Source organism: Cupressus sempervirens, chromosome 8 (assembly GCF_028749045.1).
Source record: "Cupressus sempervirens isolate cs-2001-9-10 chromosome 8, ASM2874904v1, whole genome shotgun sequence".
Classification (NCBI taxonomy): domain Eukaryota; kingdom Viridiplantae; phylum Streptophyta; class Pinopsida; order Cupressales; family Cupressaceae; genus Cupressus; species Cupressus sempervirens.
In genome coordinates, this window is record NC_143125.1 from 699,927,677 (window position 1) to 699,947,138 (window position 19,462).

General features: G+C 37.3%; 1 protein-coding gene across 1 annotated transcript in view; it reads left to right on the top strand.

Annotated features, from left to right (window-relative positions):
- BRM (transcription regulatory protein SNF2) overlaps positions 1-19,462 on the top strand; it is a 75,343-nt gene that overhangs the window by 12,069 nt on the left and 43,812 nt on the right. The window contains exons 2-6 of the mRNA XM_089798808.1: positions 2,955-4,289; positions 4,465-5,799; positions 5,903-6,015; positions 6,123-6,210; positions 6,425-6,511. Of these exons, the coding sequence (XP_089654934.1) occupies positions 2,955-4,289; positions 4,465-5,799; positions 5,903-6,015; positions 6,123-6,210; positions 6,425-6,511 (2,958 nt within the window). The remainder of the gene's footprint in view (positions 1-2,954; positions 4,290-4,464; positions 5,800-5,902; positions 6,016-6,122; positions 6,211-6,424; positions 6,512-19,462) is intronic.

Genomic DNA, 19,462 nt, shown 5'->3' on the forward strand with positions numbered 1-19,462 from the left:
TTTAGCAGCTCATTTGACTGGATTTTTAGGTAGATTTGATAATATTTCTAAGATTATGGTCCTTACGTTGCACTTAAAATTGAATTCAATCAGGGTTGTCAGAATGCTGAATAGGCTTGGAGTTTCATGCCTGCCCCCATTTCTAATTAATGGGGGAGAAAACTTGTTAATTATTTTATTCAATCAGAACTCAAAGCAGGTGACTGGCATTTGTGATGATTTAGTCCCTCCCACCAAAGTTTTTAAGCTAAGGCTGAAGTTGATTCAGGATTGCTGCTATTTTCATAATTTTTGTCATCACCATCTTCTTTGACTGGAAGTGGCTTTGCTTGTGTTTCTGATAATTTAGGGACTTGTCCTTGAATTTGATTTGTGGATGTATCTAATTCTAATAAGTCTGCAGTGCATCCCTCTGAAACATGCATTTGTGATTCCATTTCTTCTATTTTTGGTACTTGGCTTCTATTTTTTGAAATATCCTGGCTAATCAAACTAGCAAAATTTTCCAGAATTTATCTTCAAACCAAGTCATACATAAATATGATCTTCTTGCAATAGTTTGATTACCATTAAAGTTCTGACAAATCCTTATTGAGGTTATCGTCTTATGCCTATAACATATGAATAAAAACATACCAGCTTACATTGCTTTATAAACAGGAAACATTCAAGAACTTTACTGCGAGTATAAATCAGTTGAATGCATAGAGTTTTGGTGATAGACTAAGGCTGCTATATCCATAGCTTCTTGGCTAGCAGTGCCTTCAAAATCAGGGATTACATCTGCCATCTTGAGGCTAGAGTCTTCAACTCAGCTCACGTGTTACCTGGATCTCTTACAGTTGCCTTTGAAGCATGCAAACTGCCCAGATTACTATCCCTGCCTTTAATTATTCGACCTTTCCTGCTACTGTCTGTGCTGGATATTATTTTCAGTCCCGCAATTGCTGAAATAACTCAAAAAAACTTATAAGGCTCCATCCAGAAGCTATTCCTCCATGGGGTTGTGTCCTGGCAGAAGAAAAAAAATAATCAGAATGTTCAAAGATGCATCTTCTCCTCAGTTGATTCTACATATAAACTTCATCAGCTCCGAAAGGCAGATTTTCTGCTTCTTTCCTTCCACAACTGGACTCAATCAGAACTTTCTAATTCTGTTCTCCACTGCCTTGTCAATAACTTAATCAGATAAGTTGACCCCCTTTTCGATATGGCCCCATGTTAAGACTGAAAATTAGGGGCTCAATTTAAAAGTGAATAATTAAAGATGTTATAAACAATATAAATTTTAACCGTTTATTTAATTATTCGCCTATTCCAATTATTAACCATTTATTTTAGCCAGGGGAATGTGACAGAATAGAATTTGACTTCCTCTGGCCTTTCATTTGAGAAGGGACATTACAGATTGGCGGCATTTTCTAATATTGCATTCTATTGCCAATTTGATGTGGCATTGTTGCCATTCTTTGTAATCTTGTTAAGCATAAACTTCATGCAAGGTTTTCCATTTTGATATTTTTGGTTTTTAAAATTTAGTAGCTTCTTTGGGTGAATTTTCAGGTGGTTTTGATTATATTTCTGAGATTATGATCGTTTTACTTAAAATTGAATTTGATTAGGTCTGTTAGAATACCTGATAGTCGTGGAGTTTCTTGGCTACCTGAAGTGGAATTCGATCTGGGTTTGCTGCAAGTTTTGAAAACTTGTTAGTTTCTATTTCTTTAAGTCTAACTTGGTCAGGTCATGCGCTTTGCTCTTTACTTGGACATCAACTTCAATTAGGTAAGTCCTGCCCTTTTGGATAATTGTCATTTAAGCTGTACCTAATCTGCACCCTGGTTTCATTTTTTGATATTTGGGGTTGTTATAATTTCTTTTAATAGTAATTTGAAGGCTTGCTGATATATCTCATAAACGTATTGAGTGGGCCCCTCCTTTTTCAGAGTTTTTGGTACTTGCTTCTCGCTATTATATGGTATTTGATATAATTTTTTTGATATATTTGTGTTTTTTTGTCTCCTCTGAGTTTTATTTAATGTGGACTTGGTTACACTTTTTACGGAGTCACTTGCTATGCCCCTTTAACTGGAATTTTACTTGGAATTACAGTTTTAATAATATTTGTGGTTTTTCTACCTTTCTGAAATTTTGATGATACGGTGGCCAATTGTTAGCTCCTATACACTGAATTTTATTTAAGTTTTGTGTCTCTTTGGAATGATTTTATCAGTTCTTTTGCTCCAAAGCAGATTATTATTATTTTCAAGCATCCCACTCTGTGGTAGTAGGAGAAATAGGCTTTGGGGTGTGACTCCCTCAGTTGATGCGTTGACAAACTCACACAACTTCTGTCTATTTTACTAATATATGCTGATGTCATATTTGTGGACCTTCTTCAGCTTATAGATGTTCTCTTTATTTGATGCCTGGTAATTTATATTATAATGAATCTTGTGGTTTATCTCCATGATGCAATTTATCCCATGTTAATCTCCTTTAATTTGAGCATATTTTTTGATTAGTTATTTGTAATTCAGGTTTTTATTCTATTCTTAAGTTGTGTTACTGATACTTTGTAGTTGTGTTTTTCTGTACTCAACTCGAACGTGATAATGGTTTGCTTGCATTTCTGTCAATTTTACTAATATCGGTAGATTGTCATTAGACAAATGCTACACTCAAAATATGGCACTCAATTTGGCTTCTTGGTGCTCCTGTTCAAGCTTGAAGAAGAATTTTTGTAAACCTAGATCATTAGGACACAGGCTGTTTTCAAATACTAATGGATCTGTCAATACATTTTATAAAGATTTTCTGCAACCAAGGACATGATATTACAAGCACATGTTTACTGCTACATTGATCTTTTTAGAATTTCAGATAGTAATATTGATTATTGTGTATTTGTACGATAGATGTTGATCTAAAATATTATTTTGAATTTACCGCAGCAACAGCTTTTACATAAGTCACAGGGAGATGAAGGACTTCTCACTTATCAGGCTGGTAGCCTTCAGGGAATTGTTGTGGGTAGTGGTGTTAGTGGGCAAGTTGGTCCAACACAAATGTCACAACAAGCAAGAAATTTTATGGATTTAGCCCAGCAGCACCAGGTAGCTTCTCAGCTTCAAGGTGAAGGGCAGGCAAAAAATCAAAATCAAATGAATGCCCATGCCTATCTGCAGTTTGCACTGCAGGCTGCCCAGCACAAAGCTCGTGCAAATATCCAATCTCAACAGCAGGGGAAACCAGCTGCAATTGGTTCAACTGCAGTAGACCAAGAACTCTTAAACAATTTGAAACATCAAGAGTTGATGCGTCTTCAAGCAGCAAACCAGGCACAGATGTCTATGTTTAAGAAATCACCTGGTCAATTTGTGCAAATGGATAAGCACATGGAGCAGGGACAAACAAGTAATGATGTGAGGAATGAAAACAAGACGCAGCAGTTACAGATAGCTCAGTTACCAGGCAATGTAGGAAGGCCTGGGCATGGACTTCAAAATCAACATCCGGTTCAGAGTATTGCTAATAACCAGTATGCAAATCTTGCTCAACTACAAGCTCTTCAGGCTTGGGCAATGGATAAGAATATCGATATTTCTTCCCCTGCAAATGCACACCTTATTCCCCAACTCTTAATCCAGTGGCAAACCCGTATTGCAGCATTACAAAAGGCCAATGATGGTAACCTTGCTGCACATCAGGCTCGCCTCTTACCAGGAAAATCTGATATAGCTTCTTCTTCTTCAGTCCAGGGTTATGCTGCTCCTAGTAATCCCAGTACTAGCCATAGCAATTCTATGCCTGAAGTTCACGCTGTTCAGGGAGGTTTGCAATTGCATCAAAAGCCTAGACAGGCTGTTGCAACTGGATCAGCTTCAGCAGTTGGGAGTCAAGCAATGTCCAATCCAAATGTTACTCAGATGCCAGTGCCTCATGATTATCAGGTAGATAGGGTGAGTAGGCATCAGAATCCTTCTACAAGTACTATGGCTTCTATGCACGGACTGTCCTCATCTCCTTCTGTAGGTCAGGTGGGAGACTCTTCAGTACCAAAGAATGCCCAGGTTTCTCCAGAATCTTTACAAATGCAATATTATAGACAGATGCATCAATTGCACAGACCACCCATGCATCCAACAGGATTGAATGAAGGATCTCCATCAACTCATCTTTCAAATCCATCAGTAAATCATCCAGCACCAGTTCAACAGCAGTATGGGTTCACAAAACATCAATTAATTGTTCTTAGAGCTCAAATACTTGCCTTTAGGCGACTCAAGGTAAGAATACGGGCAAACTTATCAGGCCTTGGTTCTCTGTTGTTGGTAGCAAGTTTGTTATTTTATTTTTGCATTCTTGCATTTAACATCTCAGGTTGGACAATTGGAAAAGACAAACAAATGTTAGTTTTGGTTTTGTTTATACGAACTTCTTTTTATTATATGGATTGTGCAGCGAGGTGAATCCACACTTCCTCCTGATGTTATTCGAGCAATTGTTCCACCTCCTCTTCAGCCACAACAAGGCCAGGCTGTTTCAATTCCAAAAGAGAAGAATTTTGGTCAAAATGTTGTAGATCAACCAAGGGTTATAGATCCAAGTGATGCACAACGGTTTGTGGCTCAAAATAAAGGGCCAAGTGTGCTCAAAGAAGAAAGAGATGTGAAAGAGCCTTTAATGAGTGAAGAGAGGAAACCAATGTCAAATGCATTCCCAATGATGGTTGTTAGTGGAAAGGAGGAGGTCTCACCAATAGTAGTTTCTGAGAAGGAAGAGAAGATTAATACCCCAGTAAAGATGGAACAAGAAGCTGAACAAGTCGCTCAGGTTAATACACCCACAACAAGTGAATTGTCTGCTGATAGAAATAAGGTTATTGTATCAAAACCTTCTCAAGATATATCTGCTCAGGTGAAGAAGCTTCCTGGGGGAAACACAGCACAAGTTCCTAAAGATACGAATGTCATTAAGAAGTACCATGGTCCTCTATTTGACTTTCCACCATTTGGGAAGAAGTTGAATGCTTTCTTGCCCACAAGTTTGAATGGTAGTAATGGAGGATATTCACTATCTATAGGATATGATGTAAAGGATTTATTGTTTGAAGAGGGTAAGGATGTTCTTAATAAAAGGAGGAATGAAAATCTGAAAAAGATAGAGCGATTACTGACAGTGAAACTAGATAGGAAACGGATAAGACCTGATCTAGTGGTGAAGCTACAAATAGAAGAGCGGAAACTACGTCTTCTTGATCTTCAGGCTCGAATAAGGGATGAACTAGATCAAGAGCAGCAGGAGATAATGGCTATGCCTGATAGGCCATATCGCAAGTTTGTTCGCCTATGTGAACGACAAAGGGCAGATCTTGCAAGACAAGTTCAACTTTCTCAGAAAGCAATAAAAGAGAAACACTTGAAAGCTGTGTTTCAATGGCGCAAAAGGTTATTTGAAGCTCATTGGGCGATTCGTGATGCTAGAACCACTCGCAACAGAGGGGTTGCTAAATATCATGAAAAAATGTTGAAGGAATTTTCGAAAAAGAAAGATGAAGACCGGAATAAAAGAATGGAGGCTCTGAAAAACAATGATGTTGACAGGTACCGTCAGATGTTGTTGGAACAGCAAAGTCAAATGCCTGGTGACGCTCAAGAGCGATATCTAGTTCTCTCTTCTTTCTTGTCACAGACAGAGGAATACTTGCAAAAACTTGGAGGAAAAATCACGGCTGCAAAAGCACATCAAGAGGTGGAAGAAGCTGCAATTGCTGCTGCTGCAGCTGCCCGAGCACAGGCATGTTGAATTTTCCTGAGTTTAAATATGATCTTTCTCACCTTTGTTCAATATTTGAAATTGATCCGTAATTGTTTTGCTTATAAACTATCCTTTCTTGTAGGGTCTTTCGGAAGAGGAGGTTAGAGCAGCAGCAACCTGTGCAGGACAAGAGGTGAAGACAAGGAATCGATTTTCAGAAATGAATGCTTCTAGGAACAATATGTCCATAAACAAGTGAGTTGTAATGACTGTTGTTGACACTGCTAGCTAAGGGTAGGTTGGTTTTGCCATGATATACTTTTAAAGTTCAAAAGTTTACTCACCTGTACTCATATGTCTAGATACTATAATTTGGCACATGCTGTAAATGAGAAGATTGCTAGACAGCCATCTATGCTGCGGGCTGGAACATTGCGTGATTACCAGCTTGTGGGTGATTTCCTTAGAAGATGAATACATGTTATTTTGTTGTTGTATAGGCATTTTAAGTTAATAACTTTTTTAAAATTTGAATTGAAGCTCAAATAGAAATCAGATCGCAATACCAATAGCTAAGTAAATTTAATGTTTGTTGAATTATAATGGTGTAGAATGCATACAGAAGTTGTTTTAGTTCTCATTGGCGTATTGATTGAAATTGCAGGTTGGTTTGCAGTGGATGCTTTCCTTGTATAACAATAAATTGAATGGAATTCTTGCAGATGAAATGGGTCTTGGAAAGACTGTACAGGTAATGCATATTAGATTATTTTGGTGTTGATTTAGATCATTTTCCAACTTTTTTTTGTTTATTTACTTCAACAGAGTCATAGTATGAATTTTTGAACACAAGGCACGGGGAAGGAGGAACCATTAAATTTTTTTTTTTGACTTGTTGCAATTGCAAACCCTTATGTTTTATGGCCTAAAATATGGAACTTGAAGAAATTTGTTTGATAATGTACCTTACTAAGGCAAGGTGATTGGTACTGAATGGAAGAGGACACCCTAATATGTGAAGTTTATTTCTTGGATTCGGAGCTCCAACTGTTTTTTGGTTATAAAAGCACCTGGTTGAAGGCATTAGGAGCCAAAATCTCTGGCCAAAGGCCACAACAAAAAGTCGAAAGTGCCATTATGGTACATCAAAATTGCCTAGAGCTGCAGACGCACCAGACCCCCAGTGGCAACAGAAACTGTCAATGTCAAAGAGAGAATACATAACCGTGAATGCACAGCGTCGGCACCTAGAAAAATATTAAAAATCAATCCTTAGGAGCTCATCCCTGGCTGCTGTCTGGGGGATGCAACTTAATGTCATCCTGCAGCGATTTGAAGAGTTAAATAAAGGGAAGTTTGACCACCAACCTCTATCAGTCTCACCTGTTCTGGTAGAAAGATTGACACTATTATTTACAGCCCAATCTGTAACACTGGTTCTTTTGATATGAGAGAATCTAAATTCTTTCTTATTCTGGTTTAAAGGCAAAAATGGCATCCAAAACCACCTCAAGTTGCCAATTTTTCAGCTCACTACTTTGAATTTCATTGGTCAACTACTTAGAGTCACCTTTGAGACACAACCATCTCCAAACTTGCCTTTTCCAAGAGTGATTACCCTAGACATGGACCATGCCTCAGCCATATTATTGGATGTATAACCACATCAAGAAACAAAAAGCTCAACTGTTTGACCCCTACCTTCCCCAAACAACCCCCCCCATTCCCTGCCTTCACAGGATTTCCTTTTGCTGTACCGTAGAAGTTAACATTTGTTTCACTCTGTTTATTCAGTTTCACACCTCACCTTTGCTGTACTAGTTCTCTGCTAAAGTAGAATAGAAATACTGGTTTTTGGACTTAATTGTCAGGAAATCCAATCCTTGAGTAAGTTGTCTACTGATATGTACTGTAATAGCTACTAACGAAGATAGTATGCAAAAGATTACTCAAACAGTAAGAAACTAAATCCTTCAAAACAAATTCCCGAAGGGAGTTCAATTCATTCATACTGTAAAACAAGAGTGGAGGTATTCAATCATCTTTATTGCCATATTTTAATGAAAGCAGTTTGCATACGTACATGATTTAAGGATGAGTTTTGTGTTAACATACAGTCCCCTAGCTGTAATCCGTGTCAAATGTGTGACTGGTGCAACTCCAGAATAACTTCCAAGCTCTCGTTCTGGTCACAAAAGCCGCCTGCAACTCAAACAATACTGCCCGACTGTACTGCTGGTTAACCCTTTAATCTCTGTATTTCCGCGGCAGGAGTATCAGAATAGGGCTGGGCAGAAGCGGAGACAACACAACACTGGCGACTATAAGTTTTATAACCTTCCGACACAATGTATTCCCTTCCTGGTACCGTGTCCTCAAGGAGTGTGCTTGCTGATGTTCTATCCCAACATACCTGTAGGAGACTCCCTCATGTGTAGACATGGATATCTGCTAACCTGACTGCTATTCCAACTTATAACTGCTGTGATTTACCTGTGATAATCTCAGTCATAAAACTGGCTATACTGGAGAACAGAGATTCACGTGATTGTTACCTTAAGTGTAGGTGAGTCGTCTCACATCCTTTTTTGGCCATCCAACTCTCATACTGCTCATTGCGACCCGGCACTGATATCCTTGGAACTCCTACTTCAAACAAATCTTTAACTTCTGTAGTCAACTATGAAGTCAGGTTTGCGTCCGACTTCTCATTAATTATTTTCATAAGGGATTTTTGCAGCAACCCACCTCTAATCTGCCCTCAAAAAAATGCTGATAAAAGCTCAAGGAATTTCATCAAACAATTCACATGCAAGGGACGTATGACTGCTATAGTATTTCAGCTAGCTTCAAATGACTTTTTCTTCAATTTGCATCAATGAAAATCTTGTGCTAGAGGACTACAATGGACTACACAATGACCTAACATGAGTGTGCTACTAATTTTGACAATATTCAGTGCATATATATGATCTAAGCATGAGAAATGAACACCTACAGCCAATTGGCATTTTTACAAACAGTTGGTATGCAAACTAACTAGTTGATAAATAATGATATTAAATTGCTTAAATGACACCAGCAACTATTATCTTCTTAATTGCAGTGTAAATTACAATGCTCATGAAATATGGCCAAGGCTTTGGCATTTACATGGATTACAAAACGATAATGCTGGTATAATGCACACTTACAGCTGAAAGCTTATAACACCCTAAAAAACAATACATAACAAAGAACCTGGTTGTAGATGGCTGTAATAATTTTCTACTATGCTGCCCCTTCTACTTCGCTTTTTTTGAACTGCTTTTTCGGCCTGCTTTTTCGCACCCGCTTTTTCAGCTTGCTTTTTTGGTTCCGCTTTTTTCGGACAGCTTTTTCGTATCCGCTTTTTCAGCCAGCTTTTTCGGTTCCGCTTTTTCGAATTGCTACTATGTTGAATCTCAAGACCATATCTTTCAATGGCGTCAAGATTTTCAGCTTGAAGGGATTTCGTCCTCCAAACTATTGAGACATAATCTCTAACAAATTTTCCAATTTCTTTGATATTTCCAAGCATGCCTAAATGAGAGCTATCTTTTTTCTTTTAATCCCTTCCTCACTTGCTCCACGCTTCCGTCTTGCTAATGTGGGATAATACATGAGTTTTAATATTACTTCTTTTTTTCTTTTTACAAAGTCCATGTATGTACTCAAAAGGGGGACTCTTGATTTTTTATAAAGTGACTTTACGAAAAAATATAATATTTAATTTAAATAATCGCTTTACCGTTGTAACTTCAAACATTAAAATAATATACCAAATAAACTCGAAATCTCCATATAATAGCTCATCAGAAAGAGCCCAACAAATGCATCTCATCCTGTCACTGAAAATTGAAGGCACTGCACCCCCTTATTGGCTTACTAAAAATAGTAAGTCTTTCCGAAAACCCAACAAACGAACTCCATTTGGCCTGTAATTAAATTTGACTAGGCGAAATAACCTCAGGATCCCTTTAGAAGTCTTGGTTTAGCCCTCGGGACCATACAAAAATGGGCTAACGACAACATACCTCCAAACTGGCTAAGTGGGGGACATTACATTTTTCCTCCCCCAAGAAAGATAGCCAAGTCACACTTAAGTAACTTTTGAATTCGTTTAATAACATAAACTCTCGTGTTTTTTAATCCCAAGATGGTGTCTCTTATTTATATCCTTGAAGTGGGGGAAAAGCATTGGCATAAGAGATGTGGGATTAAACTTCAATTTCGTCCTGTAGTCACTTAAGTCACCTTATAAAGTGAATGACTTTTAAAACATAAATGACTTATTAAAGTACTTTCAAAACATTAAGTGACAGCATAAGATTAATCTCCCTTGTGACTTGGCAGGCATCCTGAATGGTGAAGCTGTTAACCTATTCAGATGTGGAGATAGATTAACCTGGCGCTATAGAACTAGCGCGGGAGAGGGGACATGACATTTGCCTCTACCTTCTTCCCTGAGTGTCTTACATATCTCACCCGCCTAAACTGGGCCAAGCATTAGCCCATTGAACTTTGTTAGCTGTCATGAACTTGAACTTTCAGGGTGCAACTCTCCAATTTGAGCCTCCAATTTTTTATCGAATACCACACTCTTTCCTCCTTTTCCTTGTCCTGAAAAATCCTTCTTTTGCATTTGAGCTAAATGTTTCAAATCATTATACACAGGGCAACCAACCAAATGAACTTCAAGGCAACCAAATGAATTTCAAGATTGGGCCCTTAATTTCAGAAACCAGCATTACAAAAATAGAAAATCTCTAGGCATAACCTTAAGGACCCTCCAATGTTGCAGAAATAACAAACAAATCCACAGTTGTGTAGCATAAGGACAATGTAGGAACAAACAATCATTAATCTCTCCCTTGCACATACACAAAACACATCTTGACAGACTACCTCTTCCTATTGTCTACAATCTATCGTAAGGGCTCCACATCTCCAAATTTATGTGATGAGAAATGAGAAATCAAACTGCAACTGAAACATGACAAGAAATGTAATATTTAGAGGTTGTATATAAGAAAAGCTTCTCTCTCTCTCTCTCTCTCTCTCTCTCTCTCTCTCTCTCTCTCTCTCTCTCTCTCTCTCTATCTATATGCTGTAATTATAATATTCATTAAAGCCTAAGATAATAAAAACAATTTAAAAAAAATCATTTAAATTTATCAAATTATATATATACTTTAAATAACTTATTATTGGGGTTTGAAATGCGTGATATTAATTTAATTTCGAGAAAATTTTGTTTGGGAGGGTTGAATAAGGTAATGTCTAAGAAAACTATTTCAATACGTACAAATCTGAATAGTTTTATTTTATCAATCTTTGTATGCATCTAACTACATTGCATGAAAATTTGAGCGCTAATCATGGAAGTAGGTAGGCAAAGTCCTAGAAGGATGTATGGAACAATTATAGTGTCATTGAGGGCGAAACAGTTTGCAACAAATGGAAATAATTAAAACAACTTAGAAACAGGTTATGGTGATGGGAAACACATTTTGGCCTTATTGATGTGGAATGACACTTCCGTGTCACATCGTTGGCAACATGGCTCCAATCAATAAAAGAAAAACAAATTGGCCTTAGGAAGACCAAACATATACTCAAGACACTGAGTTTGCCAAAATTTAACCATCCTGGCTCCAAGCAATAAAAGAAAAACAAATTGGCATTTGGAAGACCAAACATATACCCTAAGTCACCGACTTTTGTAGAAACCCAAGACAACTCCGATACACTTTGTGAAAGGTGGATGGACAAAATAAACTAAAATGAAAAAAATACTCAATGTGCTGCGGCACTAATATATCTCATTAACCATTTTGTCCATATCAATAACATTACAAGATGCCTCTATTTATAGAGGTCCTTGATTGTTTCCAGAAACATCTAAATTAGCCGACATAAGACAAATAGACTTTTCTAGAACTATCTTAACATAAATAACTTCTAGAACTTTACAAACCTAAATGTTAATTTGACCTAACCCTATTCGGTAATCCAAAAATTTCTAGAATGCTCTATTATGCTTTTGCATTTCATTTGAGGGGGAAATTACACATTCCAACATTCCCCCCTTATTTCAACCTCAAATGTTGTTGCACACAAATCCAAATCTTTTTTTTTGCCTGATGCCAAAATGCCATTTTCCGATAATCTTCGCATCTGTTAATGCATGAATAGTGTCTTCCAAGGTAGCGGCCTTTAATTTCTACAAACATTTTTGTCAGCAATTGGTTGGCAACAATTTCCTCTTTTCACAGGATCCACTAATAATTTTGCCTCATCTATCACAAATGCTGATGACAGGGTTCATTAATAACCTTGATCAAATTCATGTCTTCTTTCAGCTGCGCCTTGATTGCTTCATTTGTCACAAATGGTGACAGGGTTCTCCAAATAACCTTGCTTTGCAAAATTAAAAAAAATCTCTTTGCTGTTACAAATGGTGACAAACAAATTCCTTCTTCTTCAGCTATCCCTTGATTAGCTGATTTTATCAAAACAAGTGACAAGATTCTCCCAATTAATCTGGCGTTGATTCGTTTGTCACAAATGGTGACAGGATTTTCTTAACCTTGCTCTGATACCACTTGTAGAAACCTAGGACAACTCTGATACACCTTGTGAAAGGTGGATGGACAAAATAAACTAAAATGGAAAATACTCAATGTGCTGCGGCACTAATATATTTTACTAACTATTTTGTCCATATCAATAACATTGCAAGATGCCTTTATTTATGGAGGTCTTTGATTGTTTTCAGAAACATCTAAATTAGCCGACATAGGACAAATAGACTTTTCTAGAACTATTTAAACATAAATAACTTCTAGAACTTTTCAAACCTAAATTTTAATTTGATCTAACCCTATTCGGTAATCTAAGAATTTCTAGAATGCTCTATTATGCTTTTACATTTCATTTGAGAGGGAAATTACACATTCCAACAAGTTTGCCAAAATTTAACCGTTGAATTTGGCAAACTTCAAAGTATGGACGCAGATCTGTTGAAATTCATCATATCTTTGAACAAATGTAAGGCATAGTTTGTTTTAAAAGATTGTTTTAGAGAAATATTTTTCTCTTTCCTTGGTTTATCTTTCTCCTCTTTCCAGCAATTGTAGGCACGCATGTACAATGTCATGTCCCCATTTTGGAGGCAATTTGATTTAATTAATTTAATTAATTAGGTTGTCCAAAATAATGAATATTTTATGAGGATGACTATTTAATTATTTTAATTAAATAAATAAGTGGTATTAAGTTAATTATTTATAAAGTTATCAAATAAATAAATATTTAAAAGGTAACTTTATATTTAATTAATTTAATAAAGTGACTTGGATTATAAAATATTTTACAAAGTCACTTTATAAAAAAATCAAGAGTTCCCCTTTTGAGTACATACATGGACTTTGTAAAAGGAAAAAAGAAGTAATATTAAAACTCATGTATTATCCCACATTGGCAAGATGGAAGCGTGGAGCAAGTGAGGAAGGGATTAAAAGAAAGAGGATAGCTCCCATTTATTTATGCTTGGAAATATCAAAGAAACTGAAAATTTTTTTGGAGATTGTCTCAATAGTTTGGAGGACGAAATCCCTTCAAGCTGGAAATCTTGACGCCATTGAAAGATATGGTCTTGAGATTCAACATAGTAGCAATCCGAAAAAGCGGAACTGAAAAAGTAGGCTGAAAAAGCGGGTACGAAAAAGCAGTCCGGAAAAAGTAGGCTGAAAAAGCGGGTACGAAAAAGCAATTCGAAAAAAGCAAAGCAGAAGGGGCAGTATAGAAAGAAATTATTACAGCCATCTACAACTAGGTTCTTTTGTTAGTATTGTTTTTTAGGGTGTTATAAGCTTTCAGCTGTAAGTGTGCATTATACCAGCATTATCATTTTGTAATCCATGTAAATGCCAAAGTCTTGGCCATATTTCATGAGCATTGTAATTTTCATTGCAATTAAGAAGATAATAGTTGCTAGTGTCATTTAAGCAATTTAATATCATTATTTATCAGCTAGTTAGTTTGCATACCAACTGTTTGTAAAAATGCCAGTTGGCTGTAGGTGTTCATTTTTCATGCTTAGATCATATATATGCACTGAATATTGTCAAAATTAGTAGCACACTCATGTTAGGTCATTGTGTAGTCCATTGTAGTCTTCTAGCACAAGATTCTCATTGATGCAAATTGAAGAAAAAGTCATTTGAAGCTAGTTGAAATACTATATCAGTCATACGTCTCTTGTATGTGATTCATTTGATAAAATTCCTTGAGCTTTCATCAGCATTTTTGAGGGCAGATTTGAGGAGGGTCATTACAGTGGTATCAGAGCTTGCTTGCAAAGTGTTTGACAAAATGTCAAACAACTGAAATATAAAGATTTTTAGTGTTTGAAGAAGTTATAACCTATTGGGGTTATTACAGTGGTATCAGCGCTATAAGTCCTGCATTCCTGTGGAGGTCTTATAGGGAATTTGGAATAGCCAGATAGAGAGAAAAATGTTTGACAAAATGAATGCTGGTCCAGATTAGGTAGAGGAAAGATTCTTACAATTATTAGACACCTTAGCACAGAAACAACGATTAGCAAAGCAGAGGACACATGAACAGAGTCAGAGATTGGAGCTTATGATGCAAATGATGGCTCGTCAAATGAGGTTGAACGCTAACATAGTTGGAGGAAATAATCAGAATGGTAATAATCAGGATGGGACACATAATGGAGGTGAACAAGTTGGGAACAATTTCGGTCATGCACCCTAGCAAGTTAGGACAGTGAGTTTGAGGCCCATGATTCCCACATTTCCTCATAGAGCTCCAGAGCAGCCCGTACGAGAGCCCCAGATCACTGATATACAGGACCAGTTGAGGAGAGATTGGGAAGCCGGAGGTCCTGATTTTACTGCTGCAATTATCTTCAGGGAGTATATGGATGTGCAGATGAAACATATGCCATGTGGACATGACAAGAACCGGAGCTATGAGCTACGGAAAAAAGTAGGAAAACTTCAGTTACCATATTACGATGGCTTGGGAAGTCTACAGCAAGAGCTTGGGTTCAAAAGCTTGACACATACTTTCAAATGAACCTTATGCCTGAGGAAGAAGCTATTAAGTATGCAACAATTCACCTGGATGGGTTAGCACACAAGTGGTGGCATAATGGTATGGTTACTATGGGTCATGCACACATTACCTCATATGTGGAGTTTAAGGAGAGACTGATTGAACATTTTGATAGGCCTAAGGATCGTATCTTCCCTATGACAGGCAAAAACTTGTATGAGGAGTTTAATAGACATACTGATTCGATACAGGGAGACACTAGCACATCTTCAGGTAATGGTTTATCTGCATCATCTTCACAGGTAGAAGGGGTTACATATGTTGTGCAGGTTGAGCCAATAGTATTAGAAGGTGATATCACAAGTACATCGGATTGTGTGATTGACACAGATAATGATTCCAGTACAGTTGGCCTGGATGAAGTTACAACAGTTGAGGATACTGTCATGTTTGAGGATAGTACAGTTGATCAGAAAGTGAGCATTCAGGACTTTGCAGAAAATGAATATCAAGCACAGTTGGATGCTTCTTCACATGAGATAGAGGCTAGTAGCTCTTCAGTTGGTTTGGCAAGCCAGCTGAAGACAGCGGACAAGGATATTGTCGCAGCTTTATCTCATCATGATAGGATGCATGGATTGATTGAGAATCACATTTGGATGATTCAACTGCAAGAAAGACAGAAAGGAGTCACAACAGGTTCTTCTTGTGACAACTTACAGCAGATCAAGGAAGGCATGGAGGCAATGAAGGTAAGTTGCATACACCTACTTTCAGATCGTGATCATCTCCTTAATCTTGCAGGCATCTATTTAGATGCATTGAAGAAGAAGGAGGAGGAGGTTGACCGGCTTTCTCATGAGTTGGAGGATACTCAGAATTCCTTGGTGTGTATTCCGTTGGCTATCTAGGATTCTGAGAGACATGTGGACGAGCTTTGTCTTGAGGTGAGCTCAGTTCGGGAGTTAGTGTGTATAGCAGGGACTCAGTTTTCTTTTACAGTCAGATCACATGTTGATGATTTCTCAGAGATGACGAAGTTTACAGGAGAGTCCCAGGATCTGAGTATTACAGATGATAGCTATTATGAGGTTACTCCTTTGGACAGTGTACCAGGGATAGAGTATAGGAGTTCGACCAGTCAGCACAATCATGTGTCTAGTCAGCTGAGAGTTGGCAAGCGAGACATTTCTATCGCTTGCGAGCATTTTGATGCTGCTCGTCAGTTGTTAGCAGTTTATGGATGGGGTTCTCCTACTAGTGATGAGCAGGGAGGCAGTTATCCTTCTTTGACAGAGATCCACTCTTTATGGGAGGCTATCCGGATTCTGAGACAGAATTATATGCAGTTGGTAGCCGACAGAGATTATCTTATGGAGTGGGGTAGTACAGCATGTGACACATTATTGGTCAACGAAGATGAGGTGAGTGAGCTTACTCAGCAGCTCGAGATGACTTCTAAGTTTCTTGAGAGTACACAGTTGGCTTTCGAGGAGTCACAGTTTCATTTAGTTGAGGTGACCGTGGAGTTGGAACGACTTGAATTTTTACCAAATTCTGTACAGTCACAAGTTGTGCTGTCTGGTGATCCGAGGATGTCCATGGTCGAGATTGTCAGAGACAGTGGAGATGGGGATGCATCCATCCTTGATACAAACATTGGCATATTGGGTTCGTTCTCACTAGAGTCAGGTTCAGTTGAGTTGGGTGCTGCAACAGATTGTTGTGGTATACCTGACATGGTGATGGCCTCTAGTACTGATGGCACAGAGACTAGAGATGTTGTATCAAAGATCATGTGTGATGTTGGTGAGCCGACAGTTGGCATGGTTCTTGCTATTGATACTACTCCCTTGGCGATGTCTTCGGAGGTAGTAGTAAGTTCCAGCTTGGTTAGTGATCGATTGCAGTTAGTTTCATCTGGGTTGCAATTTGAGCCACTGACTAAGATTGGCGCATTCTATTGACATTACACTGTGAGGTATGCTCATCAATTTACCTTTGATGACCATGTTGATGAGATGATGATACAGAGATATATTTTGATTCCTAGTGCTTGTCATTAGTTATGGGATGGTTTGACGCCATAGGATGAGAGTTATGATGGGCATGACATGGCGATAGGTTCTGCGGTTGACAGCTTGATCATACATGACTTAGAGCAAGAGTTTGGGAGTGATGCTTCAGCGGTTGTTGTTATTGATTCTACTCCTTTGGCTATGACATCTCCTGACTTAGCTGGTGATCAGTCACAGTGGGTTGTATCACTTGTTCATGGTGAGCTGTTGACTGAGGTTGGTTCTTTTTATCAGCATTATACTGCAGGGTATGTACATCAGTTAGCATTTGATCCTTGTGTTGAGGAGTTGATGGCAGGCAAATTTGGTTTGGGTTCCATTTCTTGCTGTTTATCTTGTGATGTCTTTTCACCATCAGCGGTGCATGGGAGTTATGGTTATGAGACAGTGGCCGGTGATCTGCAAAGTTGTATTGACTGCAGGAGTTGTATAGTGTGTGGATTCTCCATACTTGGTACAGTTTCATTCAGGATCGTTCACCATTGTTGCAGAGTTGGATTATACATTCCGTATAGGCCAGTGGGATGCGTTGATGGTATTTACTGTGTTGGCAGCTTGATTTGCCCACTTTACTTGGGTTTTGATGTTCTAAGAGTTTGTGCCTCGTGGGTTTCTGACTGTGGCAGTTGTGATTTTAGAGTTTGGTTGAGCTGTAATTATCAGTTTGATTATGGATTCCTCTTGGTTATATTGCAGAGGATATTGCAGGAGCCTATGTTAATTAACAGTGGTATAGTTCATGACTACATTTGGGATCCAGGCGGATTGATTGGTTTATTGTTCAGCCATTGCTTGGGGACAAGCAATTTCAGGAAGGGCAGACTGTCATGTCCCCATTTTGGAGGTAATTTGATTTAATTAATTTAATTAATTAGGTTGTTCAAAATAATGAATATTTTATGAGGATGACTAATTAATTATTTTAATTAAATAAATAAGTGGTATTAAGTTAATTATTTATAAAGTTATCAAATAAATAAATATTAAAAGGTAACTTTATATTTAATTAATTTAATAAAGTGACTTGAATTATAAAATATTTTATAAAGTCACTTTATAAAAAAATCAAGAGTTCCCCTTTTGAGTACATACATGGACTTTGTAAAAGGAAAAAAGAAGTAATATTAAAACTCATGTATTATCCCATATTGGCAAGACGGAAGCGTGGAGCAAGTGAGGAAGGGATTAAAAGAAAGAGGATAGCTCTCATTTATTCATGCTTGGAAATATCAAATAAATTGGAAAATTTTCTGGAGATTATGTCTCAATAGTTTGGAGGACGAAATCCCTTCAAGCTGGAAATCTTGACGCCATTGAAAGATATGGTCTTGAGATTCAACATAGTAGCAATCCGAAAAAGCAGGTACGAAAAAGCAGTCCGAAAAAAGCGGAACCGAAAAAGTAGGCTGAAGAAGCGGGTACGAAAAAGCAATTCGAAAAAAGCAAAGCAGAAGGGGCAGCATAGAAAGAAATTATTACAGCCATCTACAACCAGGTTCTTTTTTTAGTATTGTTTTTTAGAGTGTTATAAGCTTTCAACTGTAAGTGTGCATTATACCAGCATTATCATTTTGTAATCCATGTAAATGCCAAAGTCTTGGCCATATTTCATGAGCATTGTAATTTTCATTGCAATTAAGAAGATAATAGTTGCTGGTGTCATTTAAGCAATTTAATATCATTATTTATCAGCTAGTTAGTTTGCATACCAACTGTTTGTAAAAATGCTAGTTGGCTGTAGGTGTTCATTTCTCATGCTTAGATCATATATATGCACTGAATACTGTCAAAATTAGTAGCACACTCATGTTAGGTCATTGTGTAGTCCATTATAGTCTTCTAGCACAAGATTCTCATTGATGCAAATTGAAGAAAAAGTTATTTGAAGCTAGCTGAAATACTATATCAGTGATATGTCCCTTGCATGTGAATCATTTGATGAAATTCCTTGAGCTTTCATCAGCATTTTTGAGGGCAGATTTGAGGAGGGTCATTACATACAAGTCCTTTGACACGTTGAACAAAGCATTTCCATCTGTCACTTCTTGTACTCAGGTCTGCGCATAGGTGGAGCTGTGGGTGATCAAGATGAAATTCTGCAGGGTTCCAATCATCATGCGTCTTCCTTTTTTAAGATATGTAAAATGTAAATCAAAGTCGTAATGAAGTTATACATAATTTTAAAATAATAGACATCTTTACTTAAATGTCTAATATATCTACTTTTGCTTCTATATCTGGTGTTAAAATGTCTAATATATGTTAATATATTTCTTCTTATAATATAGTCATTGCAATATATATTTTGAAGTCGTATATATATTTAATACCCCTTTCTAATTTGTCCTAGATCTTTGCTCTAAAAATCACAATTTCACAAGATTAGGGTTATAGTTTACCACATATACGTCCTCTTATAATATACCTATTGCAATATATATTTTTGAAGTATATTTATATGAGAGATGTAAATCAAATCAAAAGATTGCTATAATTAACTTAAAGGTGATGCAACC